This window comes from Nicotiana tomentosiformis, chromosome 9 (assembly GCF_000390325.3).
Source record: "Nicotiana tomentosiformis chromosome 9, ASM39032v3, whole genome shotgun sequence".
In the NCBI taxonomy this organism is placed as follows: Eukaryota; Viridiplantae; Streptophyta; class Magnoliopsida; order Solanales; family Solanaceae; genus Nicotiana; species Nicotiana tomentosiformis.
The window spans coordinates 73,944,801-73,965,830 of record NC_090820.1 but is presented as its reverse complement, the minus strand read 5'-3'; the positions used below and the strand labels follow the sequence as shown (position 1 = coordinate 73,965,830).

At 33.8% G+C, this 21,030-nt stretch overlaps 1 protein-coding gene across 3 annotated transcripts; it reads right to left on the bottom strand.

Moving 5' to 3' along the window:
* Nucleotides 1-8,799: 8,799 nt before the first annotated feature.
* On the bottom strand, nucleotides 8,800-13,422 carry LOC104097203 (beta-glucuronosyltransferase GlcAT14B-like). 3 transcript variants are annotated; one of them, XM_070185644.1, is made up of 5 exons: nucleotides 12,555-13,422; nucleotides 11,818-11,893; nucleotides 11,611-11,726; nucleotides 9,420-9,921; nucleotides 8,800-9,366 (listed from the first exon to the last, which is right to left on the bottom strand). In XM_070185644.1, the coding sequence occupies exons 1-5, from the start codon at nucleotides 13,114-13,116 to the stop codon at nucleotides 9,354-9,356; spliced, it is 1,269 nt and encodes a 422-aa protein (XP_070041745.1). In that variant the 5' UTR covers nucleotides 13,117-13,422; the 3' UTR covers nucleotides 8,800-9,353. The 3 variants fall into 3 exon arrangements, with proteins under 3 accessions (XP_070041745.1, XP_070041744.1, XP_009602042.1); XM_070185643.1 differs by having other exon boundaries at nucleotides 8,800-9,347; nucleotides 9,400-9,921; nucleotides 12,555-13,421; XM_009603747.4 differs by having other exon boundaries at nucleotides 8,800-9,921; nucleotides 12,561-13,420.
* Nucleotides 13,423-21,030: the final 7,608 nt, after the last annotated feature.

The following is a 21,030-nucleotide window of genomic DNA, read 5'->3' as shown; positions in this document are numbered from 1 at the left end:
GCTAGCAGCATCAACGTTGAAGTTATACTCTGATAATCTCGGTGCTTCCCTACCTTCGAGCGGCCTGTCGAAACCATTTCTTCTCATCAGGCCTTGGCTACTAGGTCCTCGATCGCTTCTATTCTCATTCCTTGTGGGGTGACGCCAGGACCCATTTCCCCTTTGGTCTGCGTTGTATGGTTGGTACCGATCCCAGACCGGTCTTGGCTCATGATCAACGACTCTATTAGACCTATCATCGGCCATGATGGGGTAAATAGACCCAGAAGAAGCTCCGATTTGGTCGTCCTCGACCCTGATATTTGACTGGAACTTGTTGTGGACGTCGTCCCAGGTCATCGCTGGGTACTCTACCAAAAAACAATTAGTTGTTGAGAGGCCAAGGAACTTCTGGGGTTAAGCCCCTAAGTGAATGCTTGGACGGCCCAATCATCTGCAACCGGAGGCAGGTCCATTCGTTCCATCTGGAACCTTAACATGAACTCCCTGAGCATCTCGTTGTCTCTTTGTTTAACCTTGAAAAGGTCTGACTTTTTGGTCTCGACCTTGATGGCCCCGGCATGGGCTTTTACGAAAGTATCTGCAAGCATAGCAAATGAGTCAATGGAATTTGGGGGTAAGTTGTGATACCATATCATTGCTCCTTTAAACAAAGTCTCCCCAAATTTCTTCAGTAACACCGACTCGATTTCATCGTCTTCTAAGTCGTTCCCCTTGATTGCGCACGTATAGAAGGTCACATGCTCGTTTGGATCCGTGGTTCCGTTATACTTGGGGATATCAGGCATACAAAAACTCTTTGGGATCGACTTCGGTGCCGCGCTCGGAGGAAAAGGCTTCTGGATAAATTTCTTGGAATCCGACCCCTTCAATATGGGGGGTGCTCCCGGGATTTGATCGACCCTAGAATTGTATGTTTCTACTTTCTTGTCATTAGCCTCAATTTTCTTCTCACCTGACTCAACTCGTTTCGTTAATTCTTCAATCATTTTCATTATCTCGGCTTTGACCCTGGGCTCGGCTTCACCCGGTCTCTCGGTGATTTGTTCGTTTCTTCGGGTTCTTTCCCGGGATTGTTCGGGCTCGATTCTGCTGGGGGCATGGCCTTCATTCTACAGCTAAGCTATTACCGCCTATTGAGCCTGCAACATTTCGAAGATTAGCTGCAGGCTTACCCCATCACCTTCGACTTTGGGCGCTTCTCGAGCTGTTGGTCGGGGTCCCCCGCGAACATTGTTTTCGGAATCAATTGGCAAATTAACGTCGATGGCCACATGCGAGTTAGCATTGACCAGATCAGAAACTGGGACGCTGTTGGGATCAGTGGGAGGCACCTCGTTGCTAGGCACCAAATTATTATTTTCGCCATGAAGGTCAGACTCAACGTCAACGTTCAAATGAGCAGACTGGGAGTTCAACATTTTCGGGCTAACATGAAATTAAGACTTTAAAGAACAAGCGTAAAAGAGGGTGTGTTATGAAGATTCATATCAAATCACCACTATTATCCTTAGCCCCACGGTGGGCGCCAAACTGTTTACCCTTAAATCGGATAACAATTAAATTTGTATGCCGTTTTAAGGAATGGGTGAACGACACAACTAACCACAAAAATAAAACTATTTACCATTGCCTACCCATTTACTCTTTTACTCATCAAACTAATTACCTTTCCTACCCATGACAGCTTTTGTGGGTAATTTTCTCATTTTTCGCCTTTTCTTTTTTATTTTTCTGCTTCTTTTCTTTTTTCCTTCTTTCCTTTCTTTTCTCCTTTTCTTTTTTTCGTTTTCTTCTTATCTTTTTCGTTTTTCTCCTTTTTGGTTCATTTATCTTTTGCCCAAGTCGCATTATTATTATTATTATTATTATTATTATTATTATTATTATTATTATTATTATTTAATTTCACACTCAATTTTGGCTCCTTCTTTATTTTTTTATTTTCTTTTTTTTCTTCCTCATTTTCTAATTTCATTTAAATCTTTTTTTCCTTTATTTCCTTTTTCTCTTTATAATTAATTTCATTTACTTTTTTCCTCTTTTTTTTATTTCTTCTTTGTTTATACAATAAGAAAAGATAACTGATATAGTAAATATTTGTTCACCTTTTTTTAAATATAACTAGTATAATATGCATTGTTTTTTTTTAATTCACATATTAGAACAACTTATACATTATAACTGTTTTCTCTTCTCTTTTTTGCTTTTATTTTTTTTCTTTTTTAATTTTATTTATTAATATTTTAAATTTTTTTTTTTATAATATAATTTTGCACATATTTTTGGCTTCTTAATTTGTTGTTTTTATTTATATGTATTTTTATATATATTAAGTATTAACAAATAATTTACTTTAGCATATAGTATATCAAAAATAATATATTAGTAGCAGTTGAAGTATATTACTGCCGTATAGTATAATACCCACATGTTATATATCATATACTGACATGGTATATGATATTGAAAACTTTAGAATATTGTGTATAGTATAATACCCACATTTTATATTAGTAGCAGTTGAAGTATATTACTGCAGTATAGTTTAATTGTATTGTTACATTATATTATATACTATAATAGTATATTGTGCAATAAATTATATACTATTGAATTAAATATTATATACCAAAATGATATATAGTATGCTATTTTGGTATATAGAACAAATTAGTCGTTTTCGCTAGTTCAACCTAAATTTCAAAAATCTACTCAAGAATTTCCATCAAATTGACTCAAACTTTATCCACAAACCTACAATCAAATATTTTAAACTAAATACTTTTGTTTAAGAAAACAAAATAGCATGCAAACTTCGTTGAAAAAATATTTAATGAAAATTTCAAAAAATTCTAAAATGACCAAATTGTAATAGTGTACTATTACATTATATAGTATACTGTAACAGTATATCGTTAAAATAAAGTGTATACCAAAATGGTATATAGTATATCATTTTGGTATACAATACAAATTCTTCTTCGCCAATTCAATGCAATAAATTATACACTATTGAATTAAATATTATATACCAAAATTGTATATAGTATGTTATTTTGGTTTATATAGGATTGATTTATTCCTTCAAAAGAAATTAGTGGTGTACAACTCAATTTCAACCAAAAATTTAAAAATCTACGCTAAAATCTCAACCAAATTGACTCAAATTTTAGCCACAAACCTACAAAACAAATATTTTAAACTAAATATTGGTTTAAGAAAAAAATGAAAAAGCTTTAGAACTCCACTTAAAAGTTAAAAAAGAACACAATGAAAATTTTAAAATATTCTAAAAGGCCCAAATTATAATAGTATACTGTTACATTATATAGTATACTGTAACAGCATATCGTTGGAATGAACTATATACCAAAATGGTATATAGTATATCATTTTGATATGCAGTACAAATTCTTTTTCACCAGTTCAGCACAATAAATTATATACTATTGAATTAAATATTATATACTAAAATAGAATATAATATGTTATTTTGTTATATAGAGGATTGGTTCATTCCTTCAAAAACAATTAGTAATATACTGTTGTAATTAATTATATACTCTTGAATTAATTATTGTATACTAATATGGTATACAATATAATATTTTGGTATACAGTACAAGTTTATCCTTTGCTAGTTCAACTCAATTTTAACCCAAATTTTAAAAATCTACTCTAAAATCTCCACCGGATTAACTCAAAGTTTAGCCACAAACCTACAAACAAATATCTTAAACTAAATATTTTAGTTTAATAAAAAATTTAAAAATGCATGAGAACTCCGTTGAAAAGTTAAAAAAGAACTCAATTAAAAATTTTAAAAATTCTAAAAGGCCCAAATTGTAATAGTATACTGTAAAAGTATATCATTGGAATGAACTATATATCAAAATGGTATATAATATATTATTTTGTTATACAATATAAATTCTTCTTCGTCAGTTCTACACAATAATTTATACATTATTGAATTAAATATTATATACCAAAATAGCATATAATATGTTATTTTAGTATATAGAGGATTGGTTCATTCCTTAAAAAAAATTAGTAGTATAATATTGTAATTAATTATATACTCTTGAATTAATTATTGTATACCAAGTGGGTATATAATATAATATTTTGGTATACAGTACAAATCTATCTTCTTTGCTAATTCTACTCAACCTAAATTTTAAAAATCTATTCTAAAATCTCCACCAAATTGACTCTTTAAACATAAATTTAATATTTTAATTATTATAACATCTTTAGCAAATTTTGCTTGTGAAAATATTACAAAAAAACAGAGTCATATTTTAGATATTAAATTACTTTTAAATACATAAGAAAAAGAAAATTTATAAAAATATATTTTCTATTAATTAGGTTTTAATAAAAAAAACTAGTTATTTTAGTATTTTTTTAATTACTTCTTGTTGTAATCTAATTATTTACTTCTATATTTTTATGAGTCTAAAAATAATAAGATATTATTTTTTATTTTTTTTATTTTGAAAATAAAAAAACAAAAAAGGAAAAGATAAATTAAATCAATGGACAGAAAAATAAAGAAAAGAAGAGTTGGGGAAAAACAGAGTTTCTTAAAAAGTTATTCTTGGCATATGGTGAAATAAAATTCAGTGTTAGCTAATTTACTTTCTGAATATGTTATTTAATGTGTGATCATAAACATTGATGGATACCCTTTCAAAATAATAATAAACAATATCCTTTTGTGCAATCCAGGTTCATATATTTTTATAATATTATATACTTATTTAATAAATATTATATTATATTATTTTTAATTAGTATTATTATGATAAGATGATAAAACATAATGGAAAAATATGATGCACTTAAAAGATACAACAAAGGTGCATATGAATATGAGAACATGAATTTTCATGATAAACAATGGCAAAGATAAGAATGGGTATAGCGGAGTAAAATAAATGTGCTGCATAGGTATAAAATATTAAAAAAATAATCATGGGTAGATAAGGGTAAATATTTTATCTTTTATGGGTATATAGCATAATTTTCCCTACTCATTGTTTATATCAAAATACCAAAACAATAAATACGAGACATATGTATTTCATAAATATATTTATTATTTAATTATGATTAATTAACATATATTCTTAATTTAATTTGTAACTGCTAATATTAAATTATTTGATTTAATATAAACATCAAATGTGTGTATACATTTCCTTTACAAATACTCAATGACAAAGTAGGACTCCTTAATTGGTGGTGAGAGATTTGCACAAATAGGATCATTTGAGGCTGCTGATTAAATATTGTTCCCGTTTAAGAAAGTTGTACAAAAATATCCTTGACGCTAGGGTGTACGAGGAATTGATTGCTTGTGTTGTAGCTTTCACGTCATAACAATTTAGATTTAACTTATATACGCTAATAACAAAAAAAAATTACATTATCACTATATTTTAACACGTTGTAGGTTATATGACATATATACCAAGTCACTAACCTCGTTATTATGAACCATGTGATTGATTATTTTTTAGGTGACTTAGCGAGCAAAACAAAATATAGATGATATTTGGCTAAGTTTATAAGCACCTTTTGGCTTATCTACGTGTTTGGTAAACATCCAAAGTGGTTATAAATCAAGTGCTTATAAGCTAAAATCAGTCATAAGTCATAAGTTGGTCACCCCAACTTATGACTTTTCAGCTAATAAGTACTTTTAGTTTGACCAAAGTTTTTACTAGTTTATCCTTAATAATATTTTTGAATTTACAAAATATTTTTTCCAAAATAAGTTTTCTACCTTTCTCTTCGTACTATTCGTTATTCATCTTTTTCTTTACAAAGAAAATTTCTAATTTATAATCTTTTTGTAAAGTTTTAAGGGTATTTTAGTCATTTTAATAAAAGAATAGTTTATCAGCACTTTTCTACCAAACATACATCAACTGCTTATTATCAGTTTCAGCACTTAAAATGCTTTTCAGCACTACAAACTTATCAGCTATTTACAATCAGCTAATCTAAACAAACTCATATTCTAACTAAACTCATATTTTGCAACTAGTTGTCTCCTCTGTATTCCAAACTCCGCACAGCACCGATAATTGTATATTTCTAACATAGCCCATTTCTAACTTTACCATGATGTATAATCATTTTCTACACTAGTCAAAAATGAATTGAAGGCTAGTCGGTCATAGGTTTATATAACATGGGAAAAGGATTCCTTTCAAAGTTGTTGAAGGTGAATTCCATTGACTATTAAAACATGAAATTATAGAAACAAGTCCCTTTATTGTAGAAAATGAGAGTAAGCCTCAACTTTTTAGTGCTATACGCATGGCCCCTATTGAGTGTAAATGGTTTTTTTTTTCATGAAACTGTTAGGCAGTTAGGGGAATGGCACCCGCTGCCAGCAATCAGCATATGCCATAACAGCAAGGGCATCATTCTCCTGTGACATGATTCCCTAGTACTTCTTTGCAAATTCGCATTTTGTACTTGCATAAATAATCAATGTCTTGCTGCAACGGTAAGAATAGTCGCTGTGAAACTAAAAAATCACATATTCAAACCATAAAAATAATCTCTTGCAAAAATACAAGGTTTCACTATCTCTTTTTGTTATGGACGGACATTAATGAAACCAATGGCAAAAGCTTTTCGTGGAGTAGATCATAAATAGGGAGAAAGTGAAGCAAGAACGAGGCGAAGTGCACCGTAGCGACATTTAAGCATGTTATTTAAAATATATTCACAATTTACAATTTATATAAAGATTAACCATTTCACTCAAACTTCATGACTATGTATTCTGTATTTTTGTAGGGGTATTATCACTTTTAGGCCGCGCCATAAATTATTTATATTTGATAGCCGAAAAAGTGTAAAAAAATTGTATATTTTTTGTATATTACATAGGGAATAAATATATATCCAAAAAATATACATTTTTCGGCTATTATTTTGAGAGTGGCTGTACAGTGTCATTTTTTCAGTTTTCCTAAATTTTGAGCTGTTAATTTGAAATTTAGGAGTTAATATCTTAAGTTTTTTAGCTGCTAATTTAAAATTCAGGATATAAGATTTAAATTTTTTGACACAATTTTCGAACTTTAGGACACAATTTCCTAAAGTTTGAACTTTGAGGTTTAAACTTTAGAACTTCGTGTCCTGAAATTTGAGCGAATTGGCTAATCTTTAAATTCATCGTAAACTTTGAATATATTTTAAACATGCTTAAAAGTGACTAGCCGGTGTCATTTCCACCCAGTACATGGAGGGAATGACTTGGGTAAAATTTGAATCTCACACCACCTGAGTGCGAAATATAAATAAACTTTACGGCAAATGACCAAATATACCTCTCTATTTTTGAAAATGGTCTAAAATCTGAAAAAACTGAAATTATTTTTACTAAAATAAAAAAAAAACGAAAATATTTTTTTTTTTAAAAACTGCTTTAGAAAAAACTGAAAAATATTTTCTAAAACAATGTTTTTGTAAAAACTGAAAATCAATTTTCTAACGCATTATTTTTGTAAAAATTTTAAAAAACTGATTTTTTTTTATACTAAAAACTGAAAAAAACGAAAATATTTTTTTCCAGTTTTTACAAAACAACTACTTTTAAAAAAGCGGAAAATATTTTCTAAAATAATATTTTTGTAAAAACTGAAAAAAAACTAAGAAGCAATTTTCTAAAGCAATGTTTTTGTAAAAACTGAAAAAACAAATATTCTTTTTTTTTTCCAGTTTTTAGTTTAAAATATTTCAGTTTTTTCAGTTTTTAATTGCTTTAGAAAATTACTTTCCAGTTTTTATTTTTCAGTTTTTACAAAAAAATTGTTTTAGAAAATACTTTTAGTTTCTTTAAAGCAGTTTTTCAAAAAAACTGGAATTTTTTTTTTTTCATTTTTTCAGTTTATAGTAAAAAATATTTTTTAGTTTTTTCCAATTTTTTCCAATTTTTACAAATAATATGATTATTTTTCGGGTATGGGTAATGAGTCTTTTTAATTAATTAGGAGATATATAGAATTGACCAACAAGACGATGGCACGTGTCCATCCGTTTAAATGAGGAGTATATTTGAACCCAAAGTATGACTGCAGAGGTATAGATAACCTAATAGTATAACGAGGGGTATTCTTAAACCATTTTTGAAAATAAAGAGGTATATTTGTCCTTTGCCGTAAACTTTATAATCACTAGACGGCTAGACCACAATCTATCCCATGACAAAAGAGCTCCTTTTACTATTGGTGGAGCTTTGTTATGTCCCTTTTTTCACCTTGGAACTATAATGATTTTCCTACAATGCTTCTTTTTGTTTGCGCACTATTTTAATTATTTTTTGCAGGTGCCAAGATATGGTTGGTTGATGGCTTGCAATGGTGCATAATAACTGTCTGATGTTGAATTAGGGGATGTCTAGAGCTTAATCTTGGAAAAACATATACTATGTGACCTTATGGTCTATTTAACGGGGGAAATAGAGTTAACTCTTAGCTCCCTCTATTTGTTATTCTCCACCTAGTCTAAACTAATGTCGCATGCCTCCTACAGCTTGTGTTCTTGAATATGGAAACAAGATTGCCTGTCTATTCTCTAATCACACAATCCTGGTTGTTCTCGGTCAACCAGGCCATGCTCCACATCGTTCCATCCAATTACAAATGTGTGCCATGCAAAAGTAGAAATTCCCTTTGATGGAAAATTTCGTAAGTACTCAAGCAGTAAAATACCCAATTTGAACATGTTGCAAGAATTGTAAGCTGCTGAACACTCACATGCAGCCACTGACAAGGTCTAAAAATTCTCTGTGATACCAAACAACAGCAGTGCAGATTATGATACATTCATTCGCCACTCCCCCTCCCCCCTCCAAAAGAGATTAGATAAAGTAAAGCAAAAAAAAACACAGAAGAAAGAGTTCCAAGATCCGATTATTTGCACAAAGTATATTCTATTTAATAAACGAAAAGAAACTCTCACCAGATAGGTTACACGTTCTTTCATTCCCCTGAGTGTTCACGCTCCAAAATTGCTCCATCCTAGTATGTCATAACTTCAGCATAAGGGAATTGCAAATCCCATGTCAATACAGGGCAAGTAGGTGAACGTTGGTAGAGCAGGAAACCACGACCGGATTCCCTCACGTTTCTGGAACAATACTCTATATTTGTACTTCTTCCTGGAGTATAACCCGCGAGTGCTGATCTCGAAGCAAACGATATATTGAGCATTCAGAGAAGTCATCACTCTCGCAAAGAAAACTGCCAACTCATAAAATCACCTGTTTCTTCTGTATGAAGACTATCACAAAGAAATCTACTTTCAAAATCTTGGTTTCACTATATGCATTGCCTGGACCGGAAATTGTCATTTGATAAGAGAGAGCCTTTCACTATATGCATTGCCTGGACCGGAAATTGTCATTTGATAAGAGAGAGCCTATCAGATTTTCCAATCTCTTTGCCCCTGCAGTAGGTCTGAGGAATGTGATATTACCTACTATGGAGCATGGATCTGTTCCATTCTCCCGACTCCCTATACACCAACCACCGGGAACAAACATGCCTTGACCTCGAAACAGGAGTTCAGAATCAATCTTGTCAAGCACTGGATCATCTTGATGGAACTTTCTCGCAAATGGGGCATTACTGTCAACCATCCTTTGCATGTCATCAAGTGTAAGGTAATGAGGATGCTGCTTTGGAGGGTTATCCCACGATATATAGTGCAGATCACTGTTTACTGTGGTATTGCGGAACTCCTGAGCATTACAGACGACAGTGTGGAAATAACCTTCTGGAGTTGAGATGAAGTTTGCATAGTACATAAGTACAGTTCGAGGCAAGTTGTCCCAACCCCATATGCAGAAGTCAATGAAGGGTCGAGAAAGGACCGTCCAAGCAGACCCTGTAAAGAGGCAACAACAAAGTTTTAGAAATTTTGTTGAGTCTAACAACAATAAAAATCTAGACGAAGAATAAATAAAGCAGTTGTTCCATATGTTAACTCTTGCTCATAATTTTATGCCCTCCAGCCCCCGTCAAATAAGTCATTAACAAAAGTAAAGCAATAAACGACAGTCCTTAGATAAGAGCACTCTTTCCAAAGTCCAAAGTTTATGTTAAATAGAAATATAGAGCTGCTACAAGCTTATGTAGAATATAAAAGATGACCTTTCAAAGAATTTATTTATAAACACCTGATAATCTTCAAACAATGAGTACACCAAAATACAATTAGATGAAAAATAAACAGTTTATCAGGTCGTCAAAGTGAGTACTACTCGAATAAACAATGTAAAATTTGCTCCTATATAAAATGTGTCAGTACAAACATTTATACATTTTCTAGGTTGAAACTGTCCATCACACTGTAGGATAGAATAGCACAAGAAAATCCAAACTGATACCAAATGGCATATACAATATAGACCACAGGGTATGAAAACCCAGGGCAACAAGAAAGATGTGTTTTTTTCACTTGGTAGGCAGCAAGGAAGAGAAGGATCACCTATACTAGGTGGCACTTTATGTGCAAGAAGTCAAGAACTAGGGTAAGGACGTGGATCACCTCCTTTTGCATTGCCAGCTAGCGATGCACTTATGGTGGAAGATTTTGAGATGGTTTGGGATACAATGCCAGGCACTGTTCAGTAGGGTGTATGGAATACTTTTCTGGAAGAGAACAAGCAAGCATGGGATGTTGCCCTATTGAGACTCATATGGATTATATGGAAAGAGAGAAATAGGAGAATTTTAGATGGGATACAAAATGACTTAGTAAAACAAGCCATAAACATTTATGTGTCTATAATCATCTCAATAAGGGTAGAATGAGAAGTTTAAAGTTAAATTGTTTCTAAAGAAAGGAAAGTTGCCATTCTTTTGGAACAAACTAAAAATGAAAATGTGCCACATAAAATGGGACAGAGGAAGTTTATATTATCGAACAGTTTTCTAATCCACTTCTTCCAATCCAACCTGACAATTGTAACAGACATGATATAATGCTGCAGAATAAAATTAATGTGTTTAAATTTTAATCTATCTCTTGAAACAGTTTCCATGAAAAAGACCCCAGCGCACCAGGTAAGGAATACTTCTCTAATATAGCCTTCAAATTCTGCATCCACAGGTGTCAGAAACATTGAGAAACATCACAAAGACAAATGTCGCTGCTATTGAAATCAAGAACGTCTCCTTCACTTAAAGCATCAAAACATTTTTGTGTTTAATACAGGGATATCGAATCATCAACATCGTAGACGGCATGGTCTGGTTTTACCAATCTCAACTACCATAACCTCTAAACACACACGGAGCTTAAAATATTTCCAAGAAAGTTCATCAAAGCAAGAAAAATGGACATTTTGAATTAATGATTCTGTTCACTTCCAATGCTGTATATTTTCTGCTAAGTGATTTTAATCTGTCAATTTTTCAAGAGGTTCTGTAATAGAAAGGATTCAAGTTAATTCATTGTAGGAAACGGCAGGTTGGAATGCAATCAACACGCCAGCATATGTAAAGCATAATATGGGGAAAAAGAGTTCAAAATTATCAACCTATACACAGAAAGAAATGATGCCAAAATCACCTGTAAAAAGCTTAAAAGCTGTTGGCACACTTCTTCTCTGTCTAATCCAGAAAACATCAGATTTCTTATTCAAATACAATCCCGGATCAACGATGATTGGCTTTGCCCTTTGAAACCTTCAGAAACATAAAACCAAAGAAGTCAAAAGTCACCCAAGTAATGCTGTATATCCCATCCAAAATCAGGAAAATGGGAAACTTTGCTTACTCTTTCCAGCCAATATCACTAGTATGATCAATGAAGTTAAGATCCCGCGGTATATGTGAAAATGTATGAATTAGATCTAATCAATCAAAAGAATTCAACACCGAAATTAAACCCCATTAGTAAAAATTTCAACAATAATCGACTGAAAATCTCAATAAGCATAATTAGAGGCGAATCCAGGACGCGTGTGATGTTAGTATATGAATACATTTTAAAAGATTTAGCATATGAATGTACATAGTTCGAGTAGAAAGCAATGGATTCAATTCACAGTTAAATCCATAGGCAGTGGCGAAACTAGGAATTTTGACAAAGGAATTCAGAAAAATCCAAAAATACCACAACTGGGATCTGAACCTGCATTTCTCTTTATGGTAAGGGGATTCAAAAATTTTATATACATATAAAAAGAAGTGTTTAAGTATAGATTTTTTACACCCGTCAGCTTAAATTCACTTGTAACAATAGGTAAATCTTTATAGCAAGCCTGATATGGTAAGAAAATAAAAGAGTAACCTGGTATATTGTGTAAAAAATTTTTTTTTTACATTGTTAGTGTATATAACATAAATCCAAAAAGACTTAATTTTTACCCTGTACAACTTATAACCTAAAAAGGCTTATTTTTATCCTATTAGGCAATATAATTTTCCATTGAACCCCTTCCTCCCAACTGCCCACAGAACTCGCTCTAGATCCGCCTCTTAGCATAATTCACAAGGAAAAAAAGGGCTTACACTCACCATCTTGAGTAACAAGTGGGTAATCAGAAGCACTTAAATTGATAAACCAATCCCATTCACCACCTTCTTTCAACAATATAGCAGCAGCATGTAAAGTATTAGCCACCATAGTGGGCCCACGGTAAGTAACAAGATTAGCTTTACTAATCATTTTTACATTCGTGAATTTAGCAAAAATTTTGTGATTAACCACAAAATTATGCAAATCAAGTCTCTCATCAGCTGATGACTCAGCATCAAGGTGCACTACATAATGGTTGTTGGGGTGGTATAGAGCTTGAAGGGTCCGTTTCAGCATGCCGCCGTCGCCGGCGGAGCCGGAGATCAAGTAGGCGAAACGTGGCGGCGGAGGAGCGGCAGAAATGGGTAAAGATTGAAGCTTTGATTCGACGAAAATGGGAAGGGGTATTAAAGGAGTGCCATTTGGTGAAATTAAGGTTGTAAGGAATACGATGAAAATGGAAACAATTGAGGCTATTGCAAGTGGATAGATCCATTTGCTTTCCGTTATTGGTGGATGTTTGAGTTTTTTGTAAAAGCTTTTGAGTTTCTTCATTATACTTATTTTTTGGACTAAATTTGAGTAAAGATGTGCTTTTTGATGAAATTTCAGTGATGGGTTTAAGAAGAAATTAGGGAACTTGGTCTAAGAAGAATGAGTTCAAAATGGAGCTATTCAAAATTTGTGTTACTTTGATGAAATTTGATAGGAAATGGAGTCTGTAATAATTTCTAGATGTATGATTCCCATTGTAGAGTTTGCTCAAGAGTTGTAATAGGGGTAGGTGAAAGGGTGGAAAAGAATGGCATGCTTTGCTGGTGTGGTAGGACATTGGAGGTCGGGGCTGTGTTTGTATGGTAAAAAACTTATACTCCCTCGCTTTCGATTTTTATGAACTCATAGTGATTGGGCATAAAGGTTAAAAAAAAATTTATTTTAAAACTTGTGATAGTAAATACTCCATGTCATAATATTTAAGTGGCTATAGAAACTTCTTATTAAGGGTAATATTTGAATTCTAAGATTAAGAGTTTTCTTATTAAGAATGAGTTTATTCTTTTCGAATTGTACTACATAGGAAATAAGTTCACATAACTTAAAGGAATGGAATATATCTTTTGTGTTTAAATTATTTTATTTGATGTAAATAACGAGTAAGTTTTATCGTGTTAATATTGTGTGTTTATTATTTTTGGTTGGGTGTATGCTATATACACTGATATGTGACGAACTTTTGCCATACACGACCAGCACAATTCTCCCCAGTCAGCTCCTCCTCTAAGAGAACGCAAGCACTCTCACGCAAATGTGAAGACCAGCTCCATAATACTCCGCGATCACGACCACCATTCCGCGAATGCGATGCACAAAATACAGCCAACCAAAATCTTTCTCCGCGATCGCGAAGCACTGCAATACACCAGCCACTCAGCTGCTACAAACTCAACCAAAATGGTCCAAAATTATCCTGAATGTCACGCCCCAACCTTGGGAAGCGCGACCGACGCACAACCGAGATATCCCGGTCGAACAAGCCTACTTGATGCCTTCTACCCAACCTTACCCATGAACAAATTGAGAATCAGTAATAAGAGATAGTCATGTGAAGAGTAAAGTGCACCACATCCTTTTTCCATTACTTATAGAAGCTTCATTTACAATTTCCAAAATATTATAAGTTCATAGTTACGAGTAGAAACATGTTTGACAACTTCAATATTTCTAGTTCATTACCCCAAATCAAATACCACCCACAATATTTCTACGGAACCTCTAAATAAAAGAAGAGTAGTATGGAGATGCCGGAGACAAGGTCCCGGGTATACCTCAAAACACAATGTGCAAAATCAAATGACATAAGACCCCGAAGTAGAATAGGGCTCACCGAATCAGCTGAGAAAAGGTACACCTATCAAGAACCTGAGCCACCTGCTGCGGAGCCACCTACATCCATTAAAGATGTAGCATCCCCGGCAAAAAGGATGTTAGTACATATGGAATAGTACTAGTATGTAAAGCTAAATACCCTCTCATGGAATAGAATACCAACATAAGAAGGAGAGAATCATGAAATCAACAAGAAAAACCAATAATATCCAAATTCCAAGTTAAAACGTAATCAATTCCAATTAAGTATTAATAATTTTGGTTGGGAGATCATTAGTCACCGACCATCTCACCATGCACAAGGCATGGAGTTCGATCGCAGCTCGATCGGCTAAGTCATCTCTCCATGAATGAGTATGGATCTACATGTGATGCGAATCAAATACAATAATAAGAAGGGGAACCACCATGGGCGCGACATGGCGTCTGATCGCCACTCGATCGGCTAGGTCGTCTCCCCATATATGTCGTGTGAGTCGACATCAACTTTTGCTAGCAATAACCTCATCCCAATTAAGGGGAATAATCTCAATACAATATACCACGATAATTCATCCCTCAATCAACTCCTACACTACATGTGTAGTTTCAGGTGTGGGCCTTTACAACCTACCCTTCCTCGGCTCACTAATGATATGCCCAAAAATATTTTTATATACAAAGGGAATAGAAATATAAATGTATTCATCTCATAACCTTTCATACCATATATAGCTTCATTAGAACTTTTAACCACTCACAACATCTTTATTTCATTGTCTCTTTTGGCCATACCTTGTGTTCTCCATTCATGGCACGGTGGCCGCATTTCATATTTCACACTTTTATTTCTTTACTTATAAGGATCATTATACATCAATAGATAAACCATTCTGGAAATCATAGCTTTAAGTTCATTAGTAATGAGTGCCTTAAACACATTCAATTTCTTTCAAAGAGTGGAGCATAATGATTGGCAATCGAAACACAAGTTAAAATCATAAGGGATTAATACACCATTTATTCTTCGAATACTTTTTCCAAGGGGAGCATGATATCTATATTTTAAACTCATGAGCATGTAAGAAATCAAAACACATTTAAAACACTTACAAAGGAGAGCATGGTGATTTACCATTGAAACATGGATTCAAATCATATGCATTAGTTACAACAACCATATTTAAAAAACTTTACACTAAGGGGAGAATAATATGATAGGAAAAATTGGAACATGACTCGAATACATAAGCATTTAGGAAAATCAATCATCAGAAACAATTTGGAAAAGTATGAATAGGAGTTTGAACAAACCACATTTGGTACATACGAGGAACTCATGGATTCCGACTAGAAAGGGAGTTTAGCCAACATACCTCAAATTCGCCCCTTAATGATACTACAATGATACACTACAATAATCAACTTCAATCTACAATATCAACATCCAATGGGACCAACATTAGTAACAAATTCTATAGTTTAGGCCATTTTGGCACTTTATCAAATACCTAGTAGGCATAAATCTCTACATCTCTTAACCATAGAATTAGTTCATCCAACTACTACCATTTATCAACAATTTATCCCACCATCATTCTTAAATAATTTATAACTTCCAACATCACATGCATGGCCAACCATCCACACCCAACCAACAAAATTCTATCAAATAATCACTCTTCAATCTCTACAATGGTTATGCATTTAAATTGGGAACTTATGACTTCCAATCACCATTCCATAATTTCCAATACTTAATTCATACTCATATTCCCATAATAAATCCATGCACATAAGTCTAAGGGTGTAGAATTGCCTTTTGGAAGAAATCTTGCAAAATCCTCCTTTGAGTTCTTGAAAATATTTCTTGAAAATGTAAGGTTTTTATGGTGGATTGAGTTAGTTATAGTATGGAAATGATAGTATTCACACCAAGATAGTGGGGATTTCTTACCTTAAAGATGGAAGGAGTTGAGGGTCTTGAGAGAGTGGAGGAAAGCTCCAAAATTCATACAAGTGAAATGGGGAAAATGAGCCCCCGATATGACTTAAAAGAACCTTAAGCTGGGGGCGCCCAGTTTGGCGAAGTGAGCCTCACGTCTCTATCCACTGCATGCAAGGGAAAAAAGGATCTGCGCCCGGTCTGGCAAAGCGAGCCTTGCTTCGCTGCCCGCCAAAATAACTGGGTGGTCTGACTTTAGTAATTTGATCATTACTTTTAGTAAGAATGTCCAAATGACGAATGGCTTGATGCGTTTGAAACTAGACTTAAAGGGCTACACTTTAGGGACAAAATTCATGGAAACTATCTTTTTATTATGAGATTTATACCCGTTCAAAGGCAGGTGTTGTGCAAATTAAGACACCTTTTCCACTTAATATTTCCAACTCGTTCCAAACAACTTCTTCCCACTTACAAAACTCTTTAATATGTTCCAAAACATTTTCCATAGGTATTTTCTTGTCAAAATAATATGGTTCTATCCCATAGGTATCCTTTAGAACTCAAAAACATTATTCCCAATTATCGTTGGTGCACTATAAAGTCTTAAATCATTAAAAATATTTTACGGGGCCTTACATTCTTCCCCACTTGGGAACATTCGTCCTCGAATGTTGGATCTTGGACTTTCCATCCTTAGAGAGAGTACTTAAGCTTTCTTTCCACATATTCATCTTTTTTAGGTTAACAAACCTTAATCGACTTCCTGAAGACTCCATAAGTCTTAGCTAAGTATAGAGTCATTCTCCTTACCCTTAAACCATCTCCTTAATCATTCATAACTTACCCTTAAGCCTTAGTTCTTCAAAATTTAACCAACTCCCCAACTTTCCAAAAATTTTGTCAGAGTCTCCTTTGTATATATGTCTATCCACCTGTCACAGAGCCACATAAAGCAACCCAAGAAACATATCTACATGCCATAAAAGGCACCGTAAGTATACATAGCACTAAACACACCATTTCATACCATTTCATTGCTTTTAACTTACATAACTGCTCCAAGCCATGGAGGTGCACATACATGAGCAAAAAACATAATACCCGAAAGAAGAGAGCTTCCAATAGTCTTTACATACTATTACCTTGTCCTACAAATAAGTGAGGTTATCTCCTCTTCATATCTGTTAACGCCTTAACGGATGCAACTTCGTTAGTTGTTAGTTTTCGAACTTGTCTACAAAAGATGGCAACAGAAACCTCTTTATAGGTCAAACCTTCATTAATTCCAACATTCTCCACAGGGACAATGAGTGACGGATCCCCAATCACTTGCTTCAATAGGGACACATGAAATACGTGATGCATGGAGGACAACTCTTTAGGTAATTCAAGCTCATATGCTACTTGGCTAATTTTCTTTAAGATTTTATATGGCCCAATGTATCTTAGACTCAATTTCCCTTTCTTAACAAATCACATAATGTTTTCATGGGGAAAATCTTTAGAAACACCTATTCATTTTCCTCAAACTCCAAATATCTATGTCAAACATCTGAATAGAAATTTTGATGACCTTCCGCCTTCTTCAACCATTCCTTGATGATCTTGACTTTTGCCATAGCTTAAGGAATGATGTATGGCCCTATCAACTCTGTACACCAACTTCAGACCATCCGACGGGAGATCTACGTCTCCTGCCATACGAGGCACCACACAGTGCGACAATAACCCAATATATGATAAAATTCTCGACTATGTCCTTCATTGGCCCTATACCCATCAAAATACGTTATTGTAGCCACTCTTTGCTCCAATCACGATTCGATATATGAAATTACATCATTATAAATACTATATTACTTCCCCTGTTATATATGGACATCTATATTGAAGAGACAACATAAACATGATCTTAACATGACATTGAGTCACAAAACACTACATGTACATACTTTTGAACCAGATGCATCATTAGTGGAACATCTGTATCACATTTCTCTTACATGTGACCTCCTAGGAATTGGGTTCTATGATAATTTCATTGATAGAGTTACAACCTTTTGTTAATACTTGCAACTTGCTTCTCCAAATTCTCAACAAAGGACTTTACTTGATGAGTTTCTTATAGGACTTTCTATTTCAAATGAATAATATATGCTAGCTTGTGCACACACCCTCGTAACATTAACCTGCATGACATCGAGTGAAATGCAAAGCAACATTGTGCTCAGACCTTTCTTAGCCACTCTCTTTCCTTCTTATGTGCCTCATAGGATTTAAAAATTGAATCTACTTACTTTGTGAACATTCTCACGATCCCTATTTACTTTTAAACACCTCCAAAGTACATCTCAACACCCTTTTTATGTATTCAATTCAAAAGAGTCACTGGCCAGAACAAGGCCTTTTCTGAAACTTGAGATCTTCCCGAATTCTTCAACAACAACTTCCTATTTTCCTTCTATGTGTAACACTTAGTCCACCTGATTCCATCCTCGATAAGTAACTCACCTTATTCCCAATATTGTAGCTACCAATGGTGTTGCCTGGTATTGCATCTTGAGAGCTATCGAGTTAAACATGTATGTTTTGTAATAAGTGTTCATCCTCTCTCAACATATTTTGAACATTTCCCTTTGTCCTTTGGGTAGATTTAATTATTTTTCCCTTTTTGATCGCCCTTTTGGTCTAGCCAATATGCTGGTACTATCTTTTCTTTGTGACTGGGACATGTATTCCCATCCCATTTTGCCCTTAATGCATAGTTGATAGCCTTATTGTGTCACACACCTGTCTATCTCTCATGAACTCGTAGTATCATTGTGCCTAGTTTATTGAGTTTACTACACCACCAATAGTCTCATTTTCCATTGTAATATGTAGGCATGAACTCCCTCTACATCTTTTAATTGATATTCAGTGTCACCCAAGTCGGCTGCATTACGATTGGTTCTATATACCTTCTATTAACACTTGTGCTCTAGGCGAGTCCACAATCCTGGTACGAACTATTTTGTGATAACTATGACCACCTCCGTTTATAGATTTTCTTCCAATCCTTCTTTCCTCATTCTTCCTAGTTAGTGAATAGTTATGCACTCTTCCATATGTTACGTGGTCCTTTCCCTTAGTTGTAAATTCATCATCCTAGCCTCTCGACACCTGTTGAAATACCCGTGAGAAAGTGTGTTTTTCAATCTATCACTTAACACTTCCTTGCTTGTAAGATTCTTACTCTTGGGTTATTATAGCATCACATTTATTTGTACCACTTGTTCCTTCTTTCTTAGAGTCTTGGAACTTTACCTAAATCGCAAATCCATGATTAACTCATTCTGAAAACTCACAAGCCTTTCACATTTGATCTATAGTACTTCATTGGGTTCCATTGTCTGACTCTCTAAAAAGTATAAAACCCTCTTGCAAACCTTACACTTATTCATTTTTCTGTTCTTAGTTCCTAGGATCGTTGACCATGTCATGTATGAAGAATTTACCTTTCTTAACCTTCCACATTCTTGGTTTACTAGTAGTCTATCATTAGCATATCCTTTTAGAGAATCACATTAACCCTGACCACTTTTATAGACTACATATGTATTCAATAAAATATTCAAAATCATAGCTACATGGTTCCACTCTTGTTTTATTGTACTTAAGTAGCCTCACTATGACCCTTCCTTCCCCACTTGGGGTGAATATTCCAAATTTTGACACGGGTCTTGAACTTAGCAACTTGAGGGACATGTGTTTTATATCTCTAGTCCTCTTATATATGATCGATTATTAGGGAGGTTTAAGTCGTCATGGTATTAACCTCATAAATGCTCAACTCTTATTCAGCCTCACAGGCTTGGGACCCAAATTCTTCATGTCAATATCTTTTAGGAGTGTAACACAACTTCGTACATTTATGGGTCTCTTATAACATTCATGGTGCAAGGGTCTACTCATTGTGAGTTCAATTGACTCTCCTTATACTCAAAGGGACATCTTATGACATATACTTTGATGTTCTTTTTTTTTTCTCCTTAGACTTATCATTGCCAAACAAGTCATATATGGGCATAAAGAACTCATCATTATCACTTTCATAACTTCTTGTCTTCCGTGAGAGACCTACACTATCATCATTACCCTCCAAGTCATGCCTTTCATATATCACATGCCTATGTAACAAATTTTCTTTTACATCTTAGGATCATATACATGGTTTCCACAATATCTACATTTACTAGTTTAGCCCAGGTCTCATTTATCATGTCAATCTCTATTTGGTGGTGGGTAATCACTTCTAACACTTTTCTCATATAAAGTATGCTCCGGGTACTATATACTTATCTTATATGTCCACACCATTCATTAAACATGATACATGTACCATTTCCTTAATATTATGTCCTTTATCTATTTGTCATGCCATATGACAATATTACTTGGAATAGACGGAAGAACGTTTAGACTTACCCTGAACCTCAACACATGAGTTAGAAGACAATCTTATAGTCAAGCTCTATCTCACAATCTAGAGTTTTGAAGAAGGGTAACATTCCTAGATGCCCAAGTAGCCTCCTAATTATAGATGTCGTCGACTCCACACCGATAATAAAGACTCCACTAGATAACACTCCGAGACATTCTAGGACACTTTAAAA

What these genes read in the sequence shown, in the direction of transcription:
- LOC104097203 (XM_070185644.1), bottom strand. Translation starts at nt 13,116, where the DNA reads ATGAAGAAACTCAAAAGCTTTTACAAAAAACTCAAACATCCACCAATA. An exon ending in TGTTACTCAAGATGGTGAGT is followed by an intron (nt 11,894 to 12,554) that starts GTAAGCCCTTTT and finishes TTGATTGATTAG; the next exon opens with ATCTAATTCATACATTTTCA. An exon ending in AGTGATATTGGCTGGAAAGA is followed by an intron (nt 11,727 to 11,817) that starts GTAAGCAAAGTT and finishes ATGTTTCTGAAG; the next exon opens with GTTTCAAAGGGCAAAGCCAA.